Source organism: Artemia sp. Qi Xiang Cuo, chromosome 2 (genome assembly GCF_049724085.1).
Source record: "Artemia sp. Qi Xiang Cuo chromosome 2, ASM4972408v1, whole genome shotgun sequence".
Taxonomy (NCBI): Eukaryota; Metazoa; Arthropoda; class Branchiopoda; order Anostraca; family Artemiidae; genus Artemia; species Artemia sp. Qi Xiang Cuo.
The window spans coordinates 39,587,246-39,610,222 of NC_142795.1; the positions used below are offsets into that span (position 1 = coordinate 39,587,246).

Here is a 22,977-nt window from a genome sequence, read left to right on the forward strand (position 1 = left end):
AAATTTTGGTATCTTTGACAGAAAACTTGTTAGTCCTAACAGAAAATTTGTTATCTCTGACGAAAAATTGTTACTTCTAAGAGAAATTTGATAGCTGTAACTAAAATTCTGTTAGTGTTAAGGAAAAAATTGTTACTTTGATGAGAAAATTTGTTAGTGTTAAGGAAAACTTGCTACTTTTGACTGAAAACTTTTTATCATGAACGGAAAAAATTTTTGCTTCTAAGAAAAACTTGATATTCTTCAGTAGAAGTTTGTTAGTATTGAGGAAAAAGTTGTTACTTCGATGAGAAAATTTGTTAGTGTTACTAAAACTCTATTAGTGTTAAGAAAAAAATTGTTACTTTGATGAGAAAATTTGTTAGTGTATAAGGAAAACTTGCTACTTTTGACAGAAAACTTGCTCTTATAGACAAAAAATTGTTAATTCTAAGAAAAATTTGGTATCTTTGACATAAAACTTATTAGTTCTAGCAGAAAATTTGTTATCACTGACGAAAAATTTTTACTTCTAAGAGAAATTTCATAATTTTAACTAAAACTCTGTTAGTGTTAAGGAAAATATTGTTACATTGATGAGAAAATTTGTTAGTGTTAAGGTAAACTTGCTACTTTTGACAAAAAACCTTTTATCATAAACGGAAAAAAATTATACTTCTAAGAAAAATTTAATTGTGTTAAGTAGAAGTTTGTTATTATTGAGGAAAAAGTTGTTACTTCGAACAGAAAATTTGTTAGTGTTAAGGAAAACTTGCTACTTCTGACGGAATTGTTAATTCTAAGAAAAATTTGGTATCTTTGACATAAAACTTATTGGTTCTAGAAGAAAATTTGTTATCACTGACGAAAAATTTTTACTTCTAAGAGAAATTTCATAATTGTAACTAAAACTCTGTTAGTGTTAAGGAAAAAATTGTTACTTTGATGAGAAAATTTGTTAGTGTTAAGATAAACTTGCTACTTTTGACAAAAAACTTTTTATCATGAACGCAAAAAATTGTACTTCTAAGAAAAATTTGATTTTTTAAGTAGAAGTCTGTTAGTATTGAGGAAAAAGTTGTTACTTCGAAGAGAAAATTTGTTAGTGTTAAGGAAAACTTGCTACTTCTGACGGAAAACTTGTTATCATAAAAAAAAATTTTTACTTCTGAGAGAAATTTGATAGTTGTAACTAAAACTCTTTTAGTATTAAGGAAAAATTTTTTACTTTGATAAGAAAATTTGTTATTGTTAAGGTAAACTTGCTACTTTTTATAGAAAACTTTTTATCATGAACGGAAAAAAATTATACTTCTAAGAAAAATTTGATAGCCTTAAGTAAAAGTTTGTTAGTAATGACGAAAAAGTTGTTACTTCGAAGAGGAAATTTGTTAGTGCTAAGGAAAACTTGCTACTACTGACAGAAAACTTGCTATCATAAACGAAAAAATTGTTACTTCTAAGAAAAATCTGGTATCATTGGTAGAAAACTTGCTACCTCTTACAGAAAACTTGTTATCACTGACAAAAATTGTTATTTCTAAGAGAAATTTGATAGTGTTAAGTAAAATTTTGTTAGTATTAAGTTAAAAGTTGTTACTTCGAGGAGAAAATTTTTTAGCTTTAAGGAAAAATTACTACTACTAACAGAAAACTTGTTATCATAAGCAAAGAAATTGTTATTTCTAATAAAAACTTGGTATAGTTGACAGGGAACTTGCTTATTCTTACAGAAAACTTGTCATCACTGACGAAAAAATTTCTACTTCTATGAGATATTTGATAGTTTTAAGTAGAAGTTTGTTGGTATTGAGGAAATAGTCGTTACTTCGAAGAGAATATTTTTTAGTGTTAAAGAAAACTTGATACTTCTGACAGAAAATTTGTTATCATAAACGAAAAAGTTGTTACTTCTAAGAAAAAATTGGTCCCTTTGGTAGAAAACTTGCTATTTTTTATAGAAAACTTATTATCACTGATGAAAAATTGTTACTTCTAAGAGATATTTGATAGTTTTAAGTAGAAGTTGGTTGGTATTAAGGAAAAAGTTGTTACCTCAAGAAGATAATTTTTTAGTGTTAAGGAAAACTTGATACTTCTGACAGAAAACTTGCTATCCTAAACGTAAAAATTTGGTATCTTTGACAGAAAACTTGTTAGTTCAAACAGAAAATTTGTTATCACTGACGAAAACTTGTTACTTCTAAGAGATATTTTATAGCTGTAACTAAAACTCTGTTAGTGTTAAGGAAAAAATAGTTACTTTGATGAGGAAATGTGTTAGTGTTAAGGAAAACTTGCTACTTTTGACTGAAAACTTTTTATCATGAACAGAAAAAAATTATACTTCTAAGAAAAATTTGGTAATTTTAAGTAAAAGTTTGTTAGTATTGATGGAAAATGTTGATGCTTCGAATGAAAAGTTTTTTAGTGTTAAGAAAAGCTTGCTGCTTCTGTCATGAAACTTTTTATCATTATGAAAAACTGTTACTTCTAAGAAAAATTTGGTATCATTGACAGAAAACTTATTACTTCTAACAGATAAATTGTTATCATTCTAACAAATGGTACAAATATTAAATGTGAATTGTTTATGTTTTAATTATGTTTTATCTCATTCAAAGACATGTAAAAAAAAGTTGAAAAAAATATCATGTTAAAGAAATAAAAAAAAAATAAAAAAATTTAAAAAAGTAAAAAAAATGGGGGGAGGAGGCGCAAAAAGTTGTAGCGAGATGGTGGGCCCTTCTATGTCTCAAGCGCGCAAAAAAAGTAAAAAAAAATTGGGGGGAGGGGCCTTGGGATTGGGGTAGGGGACCTTACAACACTGTTCAAGTGGAACTTGTGTATTAAAACGACCACAGAGTTTCGCCCCAAATCATCCTCTAAAATGTCTCAAACTGTTTCGCCCAAATAATCCCTAAAATGTTGATTAATTTGTTTCGACTAAATAATCCCTGTCTGTAATTTCTGAATGTTCCTTTTGTTTCGGCATCCTTTTGCGATGTCACATTTAAAATTTCCAGGAAACCATTTCCCGCGTTAAACATATTCAATCTGTCTTGAATCTCGTTTGAATTTCTGAAAAAATCTAAGGTGTTCCTAGTTACAACATTAAGGTTTCGAAAGAATATTAATTTATCTCTCAGACCTAAAGACCAGAGAAGTCATATTTAAAAATAGAATATTAATTTATCTCTCAGGCTTAAATACCAGAGAAGCCATATTTGAAAATAGAATATTAATTTATCTCTCAGACCTAAAGACCAGAGAAGCAATATTTAAAAATAGAATATTAATTTATCTCTCAGGCCTAAAGACCAGAGAAGCCATATTGTTTCTCAATCACCTAATGATACATTAGAATTCCCCGTCGATTATGCAAATCAATTTCCCAGAAATCCTGTCCCCTTAGTGGATCAATACACTTAGATGGATTCTATGCCCCTATATGGAGTCCCTTCTGTGTTGGCACTGTCATCCCTACTCATAAATATTACCTAGAAAAAGCGATAAAGCCATCTAGAAGTGCAGTGAAATACTGGTTTCCTCCTGAATAGTCCTGTCGAAGTTCTAAAATCTTTTTGAAAGTATTTAAATTGCTATCAGGATCTTCTAATTGTACAGCAACGCATGTTTCGTTGTAGTCACCATGTACCGGTAGCCAAGGCTCAGTGATTGAGAAATTTGCATTTGCGTATGCTGTCCAAAGCATTGGGGTACGTGAATTCTCAATCTCCAACGCTGTGTTCTAAAATACATGGATAAAAGCATAAAACAGTCTTATTTTAAAACAGTGGAGTTGTAAACTGATGGACCCAGCATTTGGCTCTAGACTTAGCCTCAACAATAACACACTTTTTAATAGTAACTTTACTTTACAAGCTATATTTTAATATCTCTTATCTTTTATTTTTAGTAACTTTACTTTACAGACTATCTTGCACCGTTTTTTGTTTCAAATATTTCTCAGGAGCACTCCCATTACCATTTAAAGGTTTATTCACACTAACTTCATAAATCCATAGTTTAAATACACGATCATCATCAGATATTTACATACCCCCGACACTGACATCTAGGTCAGAATTTTCTCCTAGAATTACGTGTGCTAGGGAGTGGAATGCACTTCCGCAAGAGCTGAAATCATATTGGTCTCTCGGCTCCTTTAAAAAGAATGTAAACAAATATCTAAAAGATAAAGAAAATTATTTATTATATTTATTTATTTTATGTTTAGGAATTTTGTTGATATTATTATTATTTATTGTATTTTACTTTGATACTTCAAGGGGTGTGAGCGGAGGAAAAGTTGTGTTAAATTTATTGGTTATTGATGGCGGTTCGGGGTGGAAATTGGAGAGAAGAGGAGGCCATGCTATATTTAAAGTGTGCAATTATTACAGGCCCAAACGTGCATCAATGCACAAGGAATTGTGTTAAGTGTATTTTTACGTTTTCTTTTAAATTAAAACCCATATTGAACTTGAACTTGAAAACTGCAGTCTAAAATTACACAAGACATAACTCAAAACACAAGTTTCTTACGAATTGACCATTGGTATAACTGTAGCACATATATGTGGTAGAAGAATTGGAGTCGCTTATGGTCTGGTAAGTTAACTACTTGGACTATACAGCATAGTCTATCTAGGTTTATTATCAACGAATTTAGCAAGAACAAAGCAAATATCAAAATTTTGACTGAAAATTATCCAGCTATCAAATCATACGTAAGGTGGCTTAAAGCGAATAAGAAGAAATCGAGGACAGGCAAAGTCAAGCATATTTTGAACGAGGAAGGAATTTGAAGTCAATAAAATGACGATATGGATCCAATCGTGTAATCTAAAGAGTGGAAACTTTTATCATTCAAACTTACAATAATCACAAGACAAAGATGGTGATCGGAATCTGGTAATGCTTCAGGACTTTGGTATTTTTTCGTAAAATGAAAATGTATCTTCAGAAGAGTATTACTTCAAGGTAAATTTGGCATTTATGTTTCCCCATAGTTGGATTTAGTTGAAAGTCAGCCTAGTTAAATCAAGCGGAAACTTAAAAAAAAGGAGAGACCTAAAGCATGCGCTTACTTGAAACTTGTGACCCAGGTGAAGTTTATTACTTCAGCTCTATCCAGGATCTTGACTAAATTTTTGGTTTTGTTTATTATTTCTAATTAAGAGCCAAGAGTTGATACATTAAACGCTGAGCAGTTATTTGTTTATTTTATCTCTTTTCTCTAGAGAGAACTATCAGTACCGTAACTACTGGACACACCAGAAATGGATAAACAAGTGGTTCTTGATGTATGAGTAATTCATGATAAACAAAAAATTAAATTTTAGATTTTTGGACCTTTTAATATTGTTATGGATAGAATTAGACTTTAGTAAGGTGATGTAATATTCAATGGCATCAATTGAGAGAAGATAGAGGTTACTTGCTCCACGCCCCCCGATATTTACCCCTTGGCCCTTGATTTTGAAAAATACATTCCCCCCCCTTATTTCCGTAGATTGGCCACTTCAACATCTAAATAGAAATATAATTTTGATATGTTTTTTTTTTCAGATATAATTACTTGAGAACATTGTCTCTTAATATGGTGAATTAGAGTATTTATTAAAAAATTATATTTTCTATAATAAAAATGTCTAAGGTTCTAAGTGCTTAAATAAATAAGAACCAGCAGGTGAATTAAGTCTTACAAAAACACTTACCTCGTTGTTTCTTAATCCAAGTTCTTCTCCATAGTAAATAGCAGGGCCTCCTGGTAGGAGCAGGTCAAGCACATAATTAGTGATAGCTCTTTGTCTTCCAGTATGTGAAGTAATTCTACCATGGTTCTCGTTTCCCATCTAAAAATGTAGACGAAATAGCTAAACATAAAAATTTTGCTGACAAATTCCAAATTCAAATTTATTCGTTTTATGATCTAAAATTCTATATCCCAAATTCAAATAAAATATTAATTATAATCAGAGTCAAGTGATTATCATAATAAAAATCTGCCAGCCATGCTAAGGGTTACCAAATGGTCAAATCTTGAAAGAATAATGGACTGTCACCTTCGTCTGATCGCCAATTTTGGCTCCAATTTTGTATTTAGCAAGCAATTTCTCCTTAATTAGGATACATTTGAATGCATTCGATATTTGAGTGGGCAAGTCGCTTCCTAGATCTTAGGTTTTAGATAGGACCGACCAAGTGCTGAAGAACTGATTTTTGTGTGGACCAGGAGCAACCGTGATTAAATGTTAAAAGCAGTTTAATAAAAGTAAGGTTTACATCATGTAAGAACAAGCAGAAACAATACTGTAAACGAGGAGGGCTGCAACCTCCAACTCTTTACGCTTGAATTTGAACTGTGCTTTACTGAAAGCATTTTAGAGTGCAACAAATGTAGCTGGTATTTAGTTGCAAGCGCTTTCTATACCGGTTTCCTTTCAAAACATTTGGACTTGAAATTGTTGCATTTAAAGCAAATGTAAATAAATAAGCCCTTTTATTCTCAAAGTATTAAGAAAAAAAAATTTACCACATTGCTCTCCTGTTGGGGATTTTTTTTTTCTGAAGCAATGGGGTGAATAGTCAAACTTTAGTGTAAATAGTAGAGTTCTTAATTATTTTTATTAATTTTTTTTACCGTATAGAAAAGACTTTGTGAAAATAATTAAACGTTTAAAAATGGCAGTGAGTCCCTAGTTTTATTGCTAAGCATTTTTTTTGTCTAAAGTACTGTAAGGACAAGGTTTTTATTTGGGTGAATTTCGAATATTTGAGAGGAATTTTGGAGGAAGAGAACCTATGGTAAACAGAGGGATGTTGTAATGAACGAGAAGTATTTTTGTTGATTTTTTTTGTAGTTTTTGTTTCCAACGTGGAAACAGTATCCTATGATAGAAGGCAGAAGGACACCGGTAAAAAAAACGGCTTTAGAAACTGGTTTTAGAATACCTCAAAATTAAATCTGTGTGGTTTTTAACTGCTTAAACTAAATGATTAATTAAAATGGTAAAAATTTCAAATTATTTTCTGTATAAGTTTAGGTCGTACGTATATATGTTTATTTGCTTCAGATTTTAATGATATTAGTAGCAATGAGAGGAGGTGGGATTGTCTATAGAAAAATTCATATTGTAAAAAAATATTTGTACAAAAAACAATTGTAAAAACATTTCTTTCTCTAAATTTTATCGTTGCCACTGCGTAATTTGCACTCAGATCCTTCGTTACCGAAAGAAGGATCTAATCACCACTGGACTGTGGTAACTAATTACTTGAGACTTGATGTCAAACTGTATCTGGTATAAACAAAGTGGGTGCCAAACAAGACATGTTAATACCAATACACTTGATGTGTATAAAAAAAAAGCCCAAATCTATGAATGGTTGTCCTTCCATGAAGTTACTTATTATTTTTTCTTTGATATTACTGTTACACTTGTACTAAGGAAATGAAACATTGAAGTGGTATGAAATACATTTGAAAATTCTAAATGGAGACTAGTTGGTTACCAAGTATTGTGCGCTAATATCATTTTCTTTAATATCCTTCCAGATTCTTTTTAATAAGATCACGAAAACTGATTTCTCAGGCTTCTATTCCTTTATATTTAAAAAAATTATTCCTTAAATGTATGATTGACCATTGTCCAATATTTGATAATAATTGAATCACTTAAATTACAAAATGGATTAAATTACAAAATGGTGCTGCAGTCATGCGTAACTTTAACTTTATCCATCTAAAAAACAACCTGTGGAGAATTTGGGGGGGGGGGGTACGGTGGAAGATTTGAAGACTAGAGTTTCCACGTTAAAAACTACCATTTCAGAAACAAGAAGGAAATCCCATCCCCTCCTTAATACCCGTGTTGCAAGTTTAGTCTAGATATATCCCTCCTAGTGAAGAGGTCTCATATATTGAAACCTTCCACCTTGTTCATCAAAAACCTCTCTCATGTTGAGTTTAAAATATGGGCATAAAACTCCACTTTTAGAGGCTTCAGTCCAACCCCATGGCACCAATGCAAATCAACAGCCGGTGCGAAACTAGGTGCTATCGCATGGCCGTTGGTTTCTGTGGATATACGGTTGTATTAACGATTTCTTTTTAATAAATTATTTGAAAAAAACTACGTTTTCTAAAGAGTTAAAGAGGCTGAGTTACAAGGTCGAACCTTAAAACGTACAGGGATTAGGAGGCACAGTTGGGGGGCTGCCGCCCCCCAAACCCCCTGCTTTCGCAGCCTTAAAAAAAAGGTTTTTAAACTGAAAGTAAGGAGCGACATTAAATCTTAAAACGAACAGAAATTATTCCGTATATGAAAGGGGCTATGCCCTCCTCAACGCCTCGCTCTTTACGCTAAAGTTTTTATTGTTAAAAAAAGAGTTGTGAGAAAGTCAAACTTTAGCGTAAAGAGCGAGGCGTTGAGGAGGGCACAGCCCCTTTCATATACGGAATAATTTCTGTTCGTTTTAAGATTTAATGTCGCTCCTTACTTCCAGTTTAAAAAAACTTTTTTTTTATTTAAAGGCTGCAAAAGCGCGGGGTTTGGGGGGCAGCAGCCCCCCAACAGTGCCTCCTAATCCCAGTACGTTTTAATGTTAGACCTTGTAACACAGCATCTTTAACTCTTTAGAAAAAGTAGTTTTTTTCAAATAATTTATGCACGTTTTTGTACAGTTTATTACTTATTATTGCTTGACTAACTGTTAGCTGATTTGACAGCTTGCGGGCTTGCGGGCTCTTATAGGAAAACGAGCCCGTGTTTTCGCGGGCTCTTATAGGAAAACGATAAGAGCCCGCTTATAGCGGGCTCTTATAGGAAAACGAGGTTTTTCGTAAATGTAAATTCGGGGGATAATTTTTTCGGTCTGAAAATAACAAAAGGCCCTAACTGGTCGAATTCTGCTTCAAATGAGTCCTCATTCACCCGGATCAGTTGCCAACTGTGGCCTGTAGGCGTGGATAACAAAAAAAAAGAGAAATGAATTTTAAGTGGCTATATTTGGTTTTTTGAAAACAGAACAGGAAGGAGTGATCGGATTGAGCTGAAATTTCGAGGATAAGCTCCCGGGCCATAGGAAAGCTTACCCTTTAAATTTCAGCCCAATCGAACAACGTTAAAGGGGGGCTGTGGTGGGAGGGTCGAAACTTCCGGCCCAGTTTACCCCATGAACATAAAGTCGGAGGAGGATGAAAATTTGCACGTTTCTTAGTTTGAGCTTGGGCTACAAAATGCAATCAACGTTGTCTCTTTGCAACCTCTAGGACCTGAAATCGCTTAACGTTGTGGTGGGTCGCCTCTTTATAGAGGCACAAGTGTGCCTCCTTGACTGCGTAGAAGTTCAGGGATGAATTCATCAAGCGCCAGTATGATCTCTGAAACTGGAAGGCTATTTAATTAGAAGAAGGTATTTAGGTTCACCCAAAGCTATCAATGCTTCAACTGACTGATATTTTGATCGGTCCTTTGCTACGTCATCATCAGGCTTTTTTCCTTATGACAAGGCAAAGCACTGGTCAAAATATCGCTTAAGTGAAGAATTGATACCTAAATATCCATAGCCGCAGGTGAGTTTAAGCATCTTCTTTTAACTATGTCCAAAAATCAGGTTGACCAAGATACTATTCTGCAAGATATCTGAGGCTATTTAAGCAGCATTTCAAAAATACTAAGCCGATTGGCTTTTGTCATAATTTATGCTCATAAGCATTTTGGCCCTTTTAGGAAAAGAACTATTTGTTTTGCGGTAAAAATGTGTGAAATTGGCGCCTTACTGTTGCATGATCTCTTGTGCTTCTTGAGAAGGACACTATGAGGCTCATAGTGTCTAATAGTAGGATGAGCATACATTTCCGTTCCAAAGAGTCCTTTTTTCAGTAATTGTCGGAAGAAGACTTACTGAAAACATAATCAACCTCGCATTTTAAACTTTAAACTTTTAGCAGCTTTAAACTTTTGTTGTAGGATTGTTGGACATACAGAATTTCAAGGTATGTGTTGTATTAAAATCAACCCAATTTTCAAAGAGTTGTTTAGCCCCTTTTCTAACATTCTATAAAAAAACAGGTTTCTTATATATATACTACAATCAATTTCTATTTTTAAGAGGTTCTGTTTCAACCAAAAAGGGTCGCTTTGTGCATACACTTCACTATCACGAACTGTCTGATTCGGGGCTCTTTTTAAGCGGGAAGGGTTTGGTTTACCATTCCCTTAAGATTCAAATTTTTGCGTTCAAGAAGTTTTATTTTCGGATAACGATGCTTTGAGAATGATCATGCTCCCTGAAGAGGTGCACTCAAGGCCGTATACAATGGGGTATGTGGTTTGACCCCCCCCTCCTTAAATTTTTGTCTGACTCGTTAAAACGTAATAAAAATGGATATAAACAAATTTTTCATGTGTTTTTCAAAGTTTTTTTGTAAACCCCCCTACCCCGAAAAAATGTTCTTTTGTACCCCCCCCCCCCTCCCCGGCAAAAATCTTGGGTACGGTCTAGGTGTACTTCTTAAAATATTTCTTGGAAGAGAGTTATTTGATTTGTCAAAAATGAACATCAAGGCCATAAATTTTGCATTTTTATAAGGGTGTCTCTTCGGGCAACATTTTCTGAATACTGGCTACTCATGACTTTACAACTGAACAAAGTTTTATATAAGTTAACTATTTACATTTTGACCGAACAAATACTTATGAATGAACATCGAATCCGATCTTTAGCCACTATAAGTAAAATGTGTTTAATAAAGAAAAAAAAAGATTTAGTCAAAAGATGCGTCAGAGAAGATGTCCAGATTTAAAGCCGAGTTTTAAATCCACTTACAAGAATCACTTTATTATGAAAAAAATTAGAAAAAAATAGAACAGTAAAAAAGGAGATTATTATAGGAAATTTGCTATATGAGAAATTCCAGCCCCTTAACTAGACTGATTTTTTGCTGCAAAATAATATATCATAATTTGGGGCGATTTTGCAAACCGGCAATTTTTAATAACTGATTCTTACAGTTTTATGGGTTAAGCTTCATACATATACTCTTGCTCATCATACAGACAATTGTTTATTTATAAGTCATCAAATATATGTCACTGTTGGACTTCCAAAACAATCCAAACTATCGTTTCTATTTACCATCCAAAGCATTTTCGAAGACTGGGCTATATCTACCCAGGACACCAAAGCTTGAATAACAGCATTTCCTAAATAGTGATATCCGAAATATTCTCTGGCAATCGTGTTGACACTGAAGTCCAATGTACCATCAAAAGTTAAAATGGGAGAAGGGACATCCCGATCATTTACTTCCCACAGTCCAAAAACAATACTGAAAAATAGGAAAAATATCAATTCGGCAGAGAAAGTGCAGATTCTTCATATCTCAGGAATTCTTCCGTTCACTGACTGGAAATTCAGGTAGGTTAACAACAGGGTTGCCATCGAGGTTACGTTCGCACCATTTTTGGTACGTTTCAAATAAAACGGTACGTTTTACGTTACGGTCCTAAAAATGTTATATTTTTGTTACGTTTTTGAATTTATGTTACAATTATGTTACGCTTTTGAATAAGAGTAAGTTTCACATTTTCTGAGTAATCTATTTTTCCCCCGTGAAAAAATCTGCTGTTCCCATTTTAACTACACTGACATGAGTATCGACATTCTTTCGCATCGCGGTCATTTAATCTTATCACACAATCACTCAGTTATTAGGATGAGAAAATACATCCACTTCGCTTATTCGCATAGTAAGTTAGGATAACATTCGCTCTCATGAGCAGATGATTATCATTTGTTTAATGACAAGTGACAATAGTCAGTTAGTCACCTCACCAACTTTCAATTTCATCAGTGATGAGTTTGAATCTTGTTCCGTCAACAGTCATACTGAAATTATATGAAGAAGGAGCTAGCTGAAGTCAGGAATGAAAATGTGTAATAAAAGCTGGTAAATAATAATACAAGCTATTTTCTTCGTAATTGTTTTTAAAAAAAGTGATTATAAGATGCTATGGTACTTGTCCATTAACTGGTATACACGCAAGAAGACAAGTTTGGTAAATGCTAATGAAATGAAACAAATTATGATGAAAATATAATAGGTTAGAAACAAATTTTGGCTATATATTTGCAAATTAGGCGGGTCGAGGGGGGTAAAGCATAGTATACATTAAATACGTAACCTAACCTAGGTACTTTTTTCCCCCTAAACCCCCAAAAACAATAGTTTGAATATTGTGAACGAAATGACAAACCACGCTTTGCGATCCAATTCTCTATTGACTGATACCCGTTTGACTAGTTTCCTTTAGATGCTAAAGGAAAAAGCGTGTGTACAAGCTAATTGACAAGTACCGATTATATATATATATATATATATTTATATATATATATATATATATATATATATATATATATATATATATATATATATATATATATATATATATATATATATATATATATATATATATATATATATATATATATATATATATATATATATATATATATATATATATATATATATATATATATATCACATAAAGAAAGAAAAACGAGCATAAATGGGGTTTTTATAGGCCAAATGAAGATACTGAAAAAGCAAAGCGAATATTTCGATAGGACAAACGCCTCTCTTCTTCAGCGCGAAACGAAACGATGCATCAATAAAAGCCAAAAATTAAAAGAATTAAAACCAACTACCTAAAAACCATAAAAGCGAGTTATTCGCCAATATCCGCGATTTGCACAAAATCCCAAAAAAATATGAACTGCCATCGACGGATACTAGCGAACAACTGACAAAGAGACGGAAACAATTCATTCACTCGAAAAAACAAAACGAACCAGCAATTAAATAAGTTGGAGAACTATATAATTTGATTTCGGATTTTAATTAATTCATTTCGTGCAGACACCCTTTGATACCTAAGGGTTTGTTTACGTGTTTGATTAGATGACTGAGAAAGTGGTTCAAGGTTTATGTCGGGGATTACTAATGTATCGGCTTCTCTTTTGAGAAAACCAAAATATGACTCGTTTATTCTTAAATCACCGGAATCTCTGTTTAAAGTTAGACCTAAATGTTGTTATTTATAAATTTCAACAGCTTTTCTGTAGTCCTGGAAAATACCTTTGTCATGTGAAATAAGACTAGCTTGATTAAACAAAATAGTATGGTCTGGTTTTTCAAAAAGGTGCTTTGCAAGAGCAGAGTAAAAATTTTCTGGTTTTTTCCGCTTTTTAAGTGTATTATTAATTGAACTAGAGTGCTGAATTAATCCATTCTTTAGTCGCTTATTAGTCTTTCCGATATATCAAAGACCACACGAACAAGGAATCATATAGACACCGGAGTTTTCACCTATCAGGACGGGGTCTTTACCTTGATAAATTTTGGACCTAATAGTTTTTCTGTGTCTATAATAAGTGTAAATGTTATTTTTCCTTAGATTTTTTGAAATGTGGTCTGAAATCCCTTTAAGATATGGGAGACGAAGAAAAACTGAATTTTCCCTTTGATTTGTGTTTTCTGTGGAACTATCTGATAATCTTTTAATGCATTTTGCAATTACAGAATTTATTAAACTAATTGGATAACCATTCCCAAATAAAATATCTCTAAGGGGGTTGAGCTCTAAATCGAAGAAACGTGTTGAACAAACTTTCAATGCTCTATCAACTAGAGAAGTGACAACTCCTCTTTTCACAGCAGGATAATGATTTGAGGAATAACTTAAGTAACGGTAATTTTGTGTGGGTTTTCTATAGACACTAAACTCGAAACATGAATCATTTCGGTGCACCAGAACATCTAAGAAAGGAAGACGCCTCTCTATCTCTGATTCCTAAGTAAATTTCAGTTTTGAATCCAAGGAGTTGAGCAAGTGAAGAAAAGAACCCAGAGACTCGTCACCATGCTCCCATAAATATAAAATGTCATCATTAAAACAAACCCAAAATTCAGGTTTACAAGAACTTTGCAAAATTGCCCTTTCTTCAAGGTCTTCCATAAAAATATCAGCCTGTATTGGAGAAAGGGGGGCACCCATGGAGAGCCCATATTTCTGTCTATAAAAAATGCCTCTATAATGAAAGTAAAAAGTAATTCTGTTACAAAGGGCTGTAAGGTAAAGAAATGTCTGTTTTAAAAAAGTAGAATGTCCCGATATAGATTGGTTAGAATTGAGTTTTCGCTCCAAAAGCAGTTCTGACTTTTGAATATCACAATTGGTATACATTGAATCTGCATCAAAACTGCCAATTCTTGTATTTAGTTTAACCAAAACTTGCTTTACCTTGGAAACAAAATCAGTGAAATTTTTAATATGGGTTTTTTGAGCCTGAATTAGTAGGCGAAATATCACTGATAAGAATTTCCCAATTTTTGGTGTAGGAGAATTAAAAGAAGAAACAATGGGTCGAAGTGGATTACCCGGATTATGAACTTCAGGAATACCATAAAAGAGAGCGGACGTGCATCCGCGTGGGTAAAACCTTTCTTAAAGCTGATCTATAATTTCACCTGTTCCTTTTGGATAAGAAAGCTCTTTTCGGACTTCCTGTACAATATTTTCTGTAGGATCGGTAGCTAATTGTTCGTATGTGTTAGAGTCATTTAAAATTTATCTGACTTTTTTGTCGTAATCATCTGAATCTAATACAACAACAGTATTGGCTTTATCGGCTTTCGTAATAATCCTGGAACGATCTTTATGTAGTGCGTGTAAGACCAAGTGTTCATTTTACTAAAAAATTTTTAATTTCGATTATTAACAGAAAGCATATCCAATAAAGTTTCAACAAATTTTGTTCTAATCTCAGTAATCTGTCCAATATCTGCACGAGAGCCATGAAAAGCCCCCTCTGTGTTTGCGATTATTTCACTACAAAGTATTTTCGAAGGGGCTATCTAAAATTTTAATCCTATTGAAAGAATCTGATTTTACTCTTTTGTAAGGGGCATTTAGCAGAAATTTGTCACAGCAGGACCAGGATACACATTTGGGACAACAGGTAGATTATTAGAGAGTTTTTTCAACTTCAAATGGTTCAGTTTCCCAAAAAGTCTTTGTCGACAAAACCTAATATAAAACTGAAAAGAATTGTCAGAAATAGCCTCAATTTGAAGAAAATCAGTATGAGATTGCCTACAAAGTATGTTTTATTGTAGTTATAAAATGTCAGGATCTAATCGGTAACACTTGCTTTTGCAGGCGCCAATAATAAGATCTAAATTACTAGAACCTTTACTTACCATAAAGTTCCTTTCATCACGTGCTTTTAAGTGAAGTGAAGGTCGCATCGACTTGGGCAAAATACGGTTCATTTTACAATTATGAAGATGATACTGTTGATTAATCAAATTAGCTTTTTTTCTCACAAGAGATATGAATGTAGTGACAAATTAGCTTGTACATATTGCGTGTGTACAAGCTAATTGACAAGTACCGATTTTATATATATATATATATATATATATATATATATATATATATATATATATATATATATATATATATATATATATATATATATATATATATATATATATATATATATATATATATATATATATATATATATATATATATATATATATATATATATATATATATATATATATATATATATATATATATATATATTGTGTATAGCCGTAACAACCTCCCCCCTTCTGATTGGTTGAGCATAATTTCAGGTTATATACAAAACTTGCTCTTTTTATATGGTATTCTGAACAGCTGATATTGACAGAATATATGAAATTGTAAAAATTAACCATTTTTTTGTTATATCTAAGCATTGAGGAGGGGGGTGGGTTATTTGAGCCGAAATTTTCAATTTTATGCTAGACATTTTCCAAATATCATGGTCACTTTTTTGACATTATGCCCCCCTCCCCATCTGAGGTCCCATATATAACTGTATATATACACTATATCTTTGTGTCAAATCTTGTGATTGCATTCTTTCTTGTTGTATTCTTTCGTGTTCTTTCATATTGTAAAGTAAGAATTTTATTGGTTGATTCTTCTTTGATATATTCCTAGGGCTATATCCCGGACCATCAGGGGGGTGGGTGAATTTTCAGAAAAGGGGCCACGATATTTGAAAATAGTAAAAAATAAAGAATTTAATGGTACTACTTGTGTGTTAAGCATGTTTTCTTCAGAAAAGGACAATCACTAAATATTTGGCTTTAGAAAAAGACAACTAGACTAATGCCCATTTTTATGAAGAAGATAAATAGTCTTGTATCGGTATATGGTAGGCTTACAGTTTACTGAAAAACTGATTCATAGGGACCACGCAGGCTGGACTGGGGCCCCAGCCCCCTGAAAATGTCAATTTCTTCGAATTTCTCGGCATTTCTTTATTAAATTATAGGTTTTTTATTATCCCCCCTAATTTTTTTAATTAAATCATTTCCAGTTCATTTTTATTAACTCACTGATCTTTTTGTTCCATCTTCTATTTTTTCTTTGTCACACAATTTTTTTTTTTTATTTGTGAACTATTTTTCAACCACTTCCGAATGTTCAGTTACTTCCCACTTTTATCAGTATAGCACAACGGTATGAGAACTTCCCGAGGCTGTGTTAACTTAGGTTGTAATCTTGGATGAAACATTATATTTTTTTAATTAAAAATTAAAATATTGAAATTTTTTCCAGATTCTATTAATATAAGTGAAAATTCAGGGCAAAAAATCAATTCGTTTTTGCATAATTTGATATTTTTCATTTGTTTTCCTCAACTCATCGACTTTTTCTGTTTATGCATTTAAAACCTAGGTAAATTTGGTGTTTATGTTATATAAAACCCAATGCTTTTTGTGCCCCTCTTTTTCGTTTATATTAATATATTATTGAAAAAATAATTATCTGCTTTTTAGTTCATTTTTAAAATTTGTTTTTTTTGTTTTTTTTATTGTTTGACATACTCTCCTAAAAATTATCTTCACGTGCCTGGACTTGTGAGACCCATCAAAACAGCTTTAGGATAGATCTATTGGGTTTGACTTGTGCTAACTCCTATCTTATGTCTTGCTTTCTTTTGGCTGGGACTTACGATTCAAATTACAAAACGAAAAATGCATTTTATGTAAAATAACTGCTGTTTCGAATAAGAACTGAAGACCACGATTGAAATATTTTTTGTTCGATAAAATAAAAACAAAACAAAAACTCTGTCACTCGGAATTGCTCATGTCTTTTTGTTGTGCAGGTAAACTGGAAGCAGCACTTACAGTTGAATAACTAGGAATTTCCTGAAGGTAAAGAAGCATGAATTGTTATTATTATATACTTTTAGGCACTTTTTAAAAGTTGGAGGGAGGATTTTTAATGAGATTACGTAAAAATATATGTTTCAAATTATACAGGCAATAAATGTCCCCTCCCTCCTTTAAATACCGCTCTTGATAGCAAAATCAAGGCACCCTGCCTTGAAAAGAAACTTCCCTATGAAAAGTTACGAAAAAGTTACGTTTTTAAGAGTTTGGACGTTACGAAATTTTTGGTCTGGTGGCAACCTTGGTTACCAAGCGACTCGATGATGCAATCTACTCAGCAAGGTATTGGTAAAAACACGGTCAAACAGCAATTTCATCTTACAGTAGATTGAATCCCGTGTATAAAAATGTTGCAAATTTTGGATACTTACTAAAACCTTTATAAATCTATAAATTATTACAAAATGTATAATTTCAACCTTAAAGAATCCCTCTTGAAAATTTTAATTGCTTAGCCTGTTTCTGTATAACGATGCATTTATTATAAAAAAAACACACATGAAGGCACTTTCCAGTAAAGAAATGTTGTCCATGTTTCCACTGTTCAGTAATTTGTCCTTTGAAAAAAGGTATAGGCCAGAAAGAAACAGATCATAAAGGCACAAACATACATAAAGAAATAGACCAGAACAAAAATAAAAGTTCTTGACACTTTCTAAAAAATTCGTCAAGACTGAGCAACTTCTACCTTATCTGTAGTGTTGCAAGAAACATTCTAATTACACAGAATAACAGTGACTCAAGTCTATGAACTTTGGACCTGAGAAAAATAAGTGCACATTGACAGTTACATTAGTACTTGATTTTTAGCTTCCTACAAAGGACAGTTTGTATCAGACAACCTAATCAAAGTGAGGCCCAAAATTATTTTATATACAGCTTTTTCGACATCCCAAAGCTCCTACTAAAAAAATTTTCTTTTTTAGGACCGAATTAAAAAAAAGGAAAAGAGAGAAAAGAAATATACATATCGTTCTCGTGCAAATATGATATAAGCTCTTTTCCTCCCAAAACTCGCATGCAACCATGGGTTCTTTCCTTAAGACAATATTTTTCAGTAAACAAGTTCATTGAGTATTCATGAATTGGTCCAATATTGAATGCTTTGACTCCAAGAGTCATCCAATAACGGAAAACTTCCTAAAAGAGTAAAGATGTAAATAAGTTGCTTTTACTTAGGAAATTTAGCAAATATATTTAATAAGACACATAAAAAAGGAGACATCAAATATTAATAAAACCTAAAATGCACGTATAAACCAAGGTTTAATATTCTCCTCTGATATAAGAATATTTAACCAGCAATTGTTGTTGTTTAGTACAAGTTCCAGACAAAATCCAGTATGGCTTTTAAAACTACACAAAAATGCTATACAAGTTCAAAGAAACTGCGGTGTAATGTCGCGTAGGTCCAAGAAGATTATCCAACAAAAGAAAAATCGAGACCAAGGTATTCATGGAAGTAAATTAAAAGACACTATGTGTTGCCAGCTTATCAAAATGGCGGATCTGCAATCTCTCGGGAACACCTTAAGGTATCAAGTCAAAACTTTTTAAAGGTACTGAGGGGGAGAGGCTTTGTGGACGCTGAGTTATAAATTGGAGAAGAGGGTAGAATAAAAAAAATATTTCCATGTCTAACTAGTGATGTATTTTAAAAGACACAATGCGTTAATAGACCGTTAAACAGCATATCTGCAATATCTTGGGAACGGCTTGGGAGATAAAGTTTAAACATTTCAGCATTTTGGAGGAGAGGGGAGGCAAGTGAACAGTAAATTTTAACTTGTGAGAGAGAGTAGAGAATTATTGAACATATTTTGTTTCAGGTCTCCCTGAAAGTTTTGCCACTTTCTGCCACTGTGTACTTGAAACTATTTTTTTATTTTATTTAATTTAATATCGATTATTAACAAACACTTCAAATAAAGAAACCCCCTACAAATGCCAGTGTGATATAAGTAGTATCCCCTCCATTGGTTCTATGACGCCCATAGGGAATTAGCATTGAGTTTCTATGACGCCAATATGGGGTGTATAAGTGAAGCTCCTACCCTCTTGCACCTGTTAACGGCTAGCAAGATTACCACCCCTGGCAAAATTCCCACGTGGTTTTCCTCCTATACATGTCCAAACATGCCCTCCCTAGTTTTTACAACATGCCCTCCCTTTCCCATTGAATTTCTGCAACATACCCTGTGACATCACAACACCCCTATCAAAATTTCTATGATAGCCCTGGCAAGATTCCCACCCCTGGCAAGATTCCCGTCAGAGCCCTGTTTCTAGCTGGCAACATTCCCACGGGAGCTCTCTGACATCACGGCAGAGATAGGGAAATTAGTAGTGAATTTTAAAGGCATCTCTCTGACGTCACACGACACACCCTCGCACCTGTACAATGCGGTCAGCTGTTTCTACCAGATTCCTGTTTCTAGGCAAAATTCCCAGGAGCTATGACACAATATAATTCATTGGAGTATGGTCGGGATAATACACAAGTTCAATTAACAAGGGGAATCCCTCACACCTGTACAATGCGGTCCGCTGGCAAGATTCCGACCGGGCCCCTGTTCCGTCACGCGAAGAACCCCTGTGTATTTCAAGCGCATGCCATCTGACGTCACGCCGCAAAGGGTTAGATAAGTGGAGCTACCAACCCCTCAAGCCGTCACAATTACGCAATATGGTCACGACAAACCCCTCTGGACTCCAATGAAGTCATAAGACTTAGCCCATTTCAAACGGACAGGTCTAATATGCTTGACGCAATTTTATGTAATCTAACGTCAGGAACCTGTGGGGGAATCCTCGCTTGTAACGTAATGATTGCGCATCACTGTCACAAAATACTTTTTTTTACATTTAATTTTTTCACCCAAAACATACAATGCTTTTTTTTCTTTCTTTTTTTCATACTTCTTTGATCCCACCAGGACTCAAAAGGTCATTTTCCTTCCATTAGAACTGCGCCTTAATCAACTCGTCCATGAATCCCTTTCCAATATTTCGTTCCAAGAAATACTTTCAGTAAATAACACAACCCCCTTGACATCGCAGGTGTTAGTAGTGTGCTATATTGACATTCTAACGGAAGTGACGTCAGACCTATGTTTTCTAAGAATTCTAAACTAGATTTACGAAATAGCCTTATGATGAAAATCTAACACAGCTTCAATTGTGTCATGATGGGAATTAAGAAACAAAAATCGATAATCTAACGGAGCTTAGAATATGTCATGATGGGAATTTCTCGGTCCTGTAAAATACTCTCCAATTAATCTACTTACTTGACCCCCCCCCCCCATATCCTCGGGCCCTAAACCATTCCCCCACAAATGGCTTAGTCCACACTGATATAAGACACTCTTAATTTGGTACGGTCAACCCCCTACCTGAGCTGCCCTTCAAAATTTCTAAATAAAGCCGTTTTCATCTCACGAACCCAAGGCATCACTAAAATTTTTCCCAAAGCCTAACCATGTTAATTAGCCTACGACTTCTTAAAGAAATAAAACCTATATCAGCTCTAACTACCGCACTACTTGTGTTCTTAATTATCCCTAGACACCACTTATAATATCCTAATTGCACTATTTCTAGCTTATCTCCCTTCACATACCCCCCAAACCTCAGAACCATAGGGCATTATACCTAAGATTTTAGCCCTGAAAACCTCTTTAGCTACTTTGATATGTTTAATATCCCTGAGCTGACTTCTTAGTACCATATTACAACATGCCTTACCTTTTTCGATCCTTCTTTTCATATGGCTACTAAATACATTTCCTTTCGCCTTAAGCGTAGCACCTAAATATGACCATTCCTCAACTAATATAACCCTTCTAGCCTTAAAACTAATTTTGACATCCTTCTCAAGTCTGCCACATTTACGGAATACTAACACTACGGTTTTATCCACATTAAGTTCTAACTTTTTCCTATCCAAATAATCGTCTAAAATGTCAAGTAATTTCTGAAGGTTTCTTTGTGTATCGACAACAACGCACTTATACATTTAAAATTCCCAGGAAACCTTATGAAAAATACAATTCCCATCATGACACATTCGAAGCTCCGTTAGATTATCGATTTTTAGTTTCTTAATTCCCATCGTGACGCAATAGAAGCTCTGTTAGATTTTCATCATAAGGCTATAGCGTAAATCTAGTTTAGAATTCTTGGAAACTATAGGTCGGACGTCACTCCCGTTAGAATGTCGATATAACACACTACTAATGGTGTTCCATAGCAAGCAGCATTGTTTTTCCATGCACCTGCAACATTCGACACGAAGCGGGGGGTATTGATTTTTCGGAGACAATCTTACTTGATTGCCACCCCCCCCCCACTTGACTACACATCATCACCTCCGAGACGATTCTTCAAGACATTTCTTGTTAAAAATTACACCTTTAAATCCCTGTAATTCGAGTTTTTGCAACCCAAACCTATCAAGATACCCCACAAAAAACTCCAAACCGTCATGGCATCACCCCCCCTTCATAATCCATTTGGCACCAGTCCCCTGCCCCTGGGTGAGCTGATATTACTGATACATTTAAAGCATATTAAGAGATATCTTTGAAGGACTTTTAAGGAAATACGGCGTTTTTGAGTAATTGTTAGATTTTCACCCTCCTCCATTAAAAAATTAATTTGACACCTCCCGCCTTATCTTTTAAGCTCTAGAGTATACTAGTCAATGACAATGCATACCACCTTGGTAAATTATGGATGGTACACAACACCCCCTGACATCGCTATATCTCCCCCAAGACATTTTTCAGGCATTTCCTATTAAAAATTACAGCTTTAAATCCCTGTGATGCGAGTTTTTGCAACCCAAACCTATCATGATGCCCCACAAAAGACTCCACACCACCATTTCATCGCCCCCTCCATAATCCATTTGGCAAAAGTCCCCCGTCCCTGGGCGAGCTGATATTACTCATAAATTTAAACCATATTAAGAGATATCTTGAAGGACTTTTAACAAAATACAGCGTTTTTGAGTAATTGTTAGTTCCCCCCCACCACGGTAAAAATTCTTTAATGCCTCCACCTTAACTTTTAAGCTCTAGAGTATACTAGTTAATGACAGTGCCTACAAGAGTGACATTAATTGACTTCCCTTCTGATATCTTTGCATCTCCCCCAAGACATTTTTCAGGCATTTCCTATTAAAAATTATACCTTTAAATCCCTGTGATTCAAGTTTTTGCATCCCAAGCCTATCATGATGCCCCACAAAACACTCCAGGCCACCAGGCCATTTCGGCCATATGACACCAGGCCCCCCCCCCCGCCCCTGGGCGAGCTGATATTACTGATACATTTAAAGCATATTAAGAGACATCTTTGAATAATTTTTAACAAAATACGGCGTTTTGAGTAATTTTTAGATTCCCCCCCCCTCCAAGTTAAAAATTCATCTAACGCCTCCCACCTTATCTTTAAGCTCTAGAGTATACTAGTCAATGACAATGCATACTACCTTGGTAAATTAGGGATGGTATACATCACCCCTCTGACATCGACACGTCTCCCCCATGACATCTTTCAGGCAGTTCCTATTAAAATTATGCCTTTAAATCCTGTGATTCAAGTTTTTGCAACCCAAGCCCATGTTTATAACCATGCAACTGAACCCCTTTAACTGAATCCACCTTCAACAGAACCCT

At 33.9% G+C, this 22,977-nt stretch overlaps 1 protein-coding gene across 1 annotated transcript in view; it reads right to left on the bottom strand.

Moving 5' to 3' along the window:
• Positions 1–22,977, bottom strand: part of LOC148955219 (amino acid transporter heavy chain SLC3A1-like) — a 229,622-nt gene that overhangs the window by 28,197 nt on the left and 178,448 nt on the right. Inside the window, exons 5-8 of the mRNA XM_089108107.1 lie at positions 18,261–18,433; positions 11,128–11,320; positions 5,703–5,840; positions 3,480–3,730 (exon numbers count right to left, since the gene is read on the bottom strand). Of these exons, the coding sequence (XP_088964233.1) occupies positions 3,480–3,730; positions 5,703–5,840; positions 11,128–11,320; positions 18,261–18,433 (755 nt within the window). The remainder of the gene's footprint in view (positions 1–3,479; positions 3,731–5,702; positions 5,841–11,127; positions 11,321–18,260; positions 18,434–22,977) is intronic.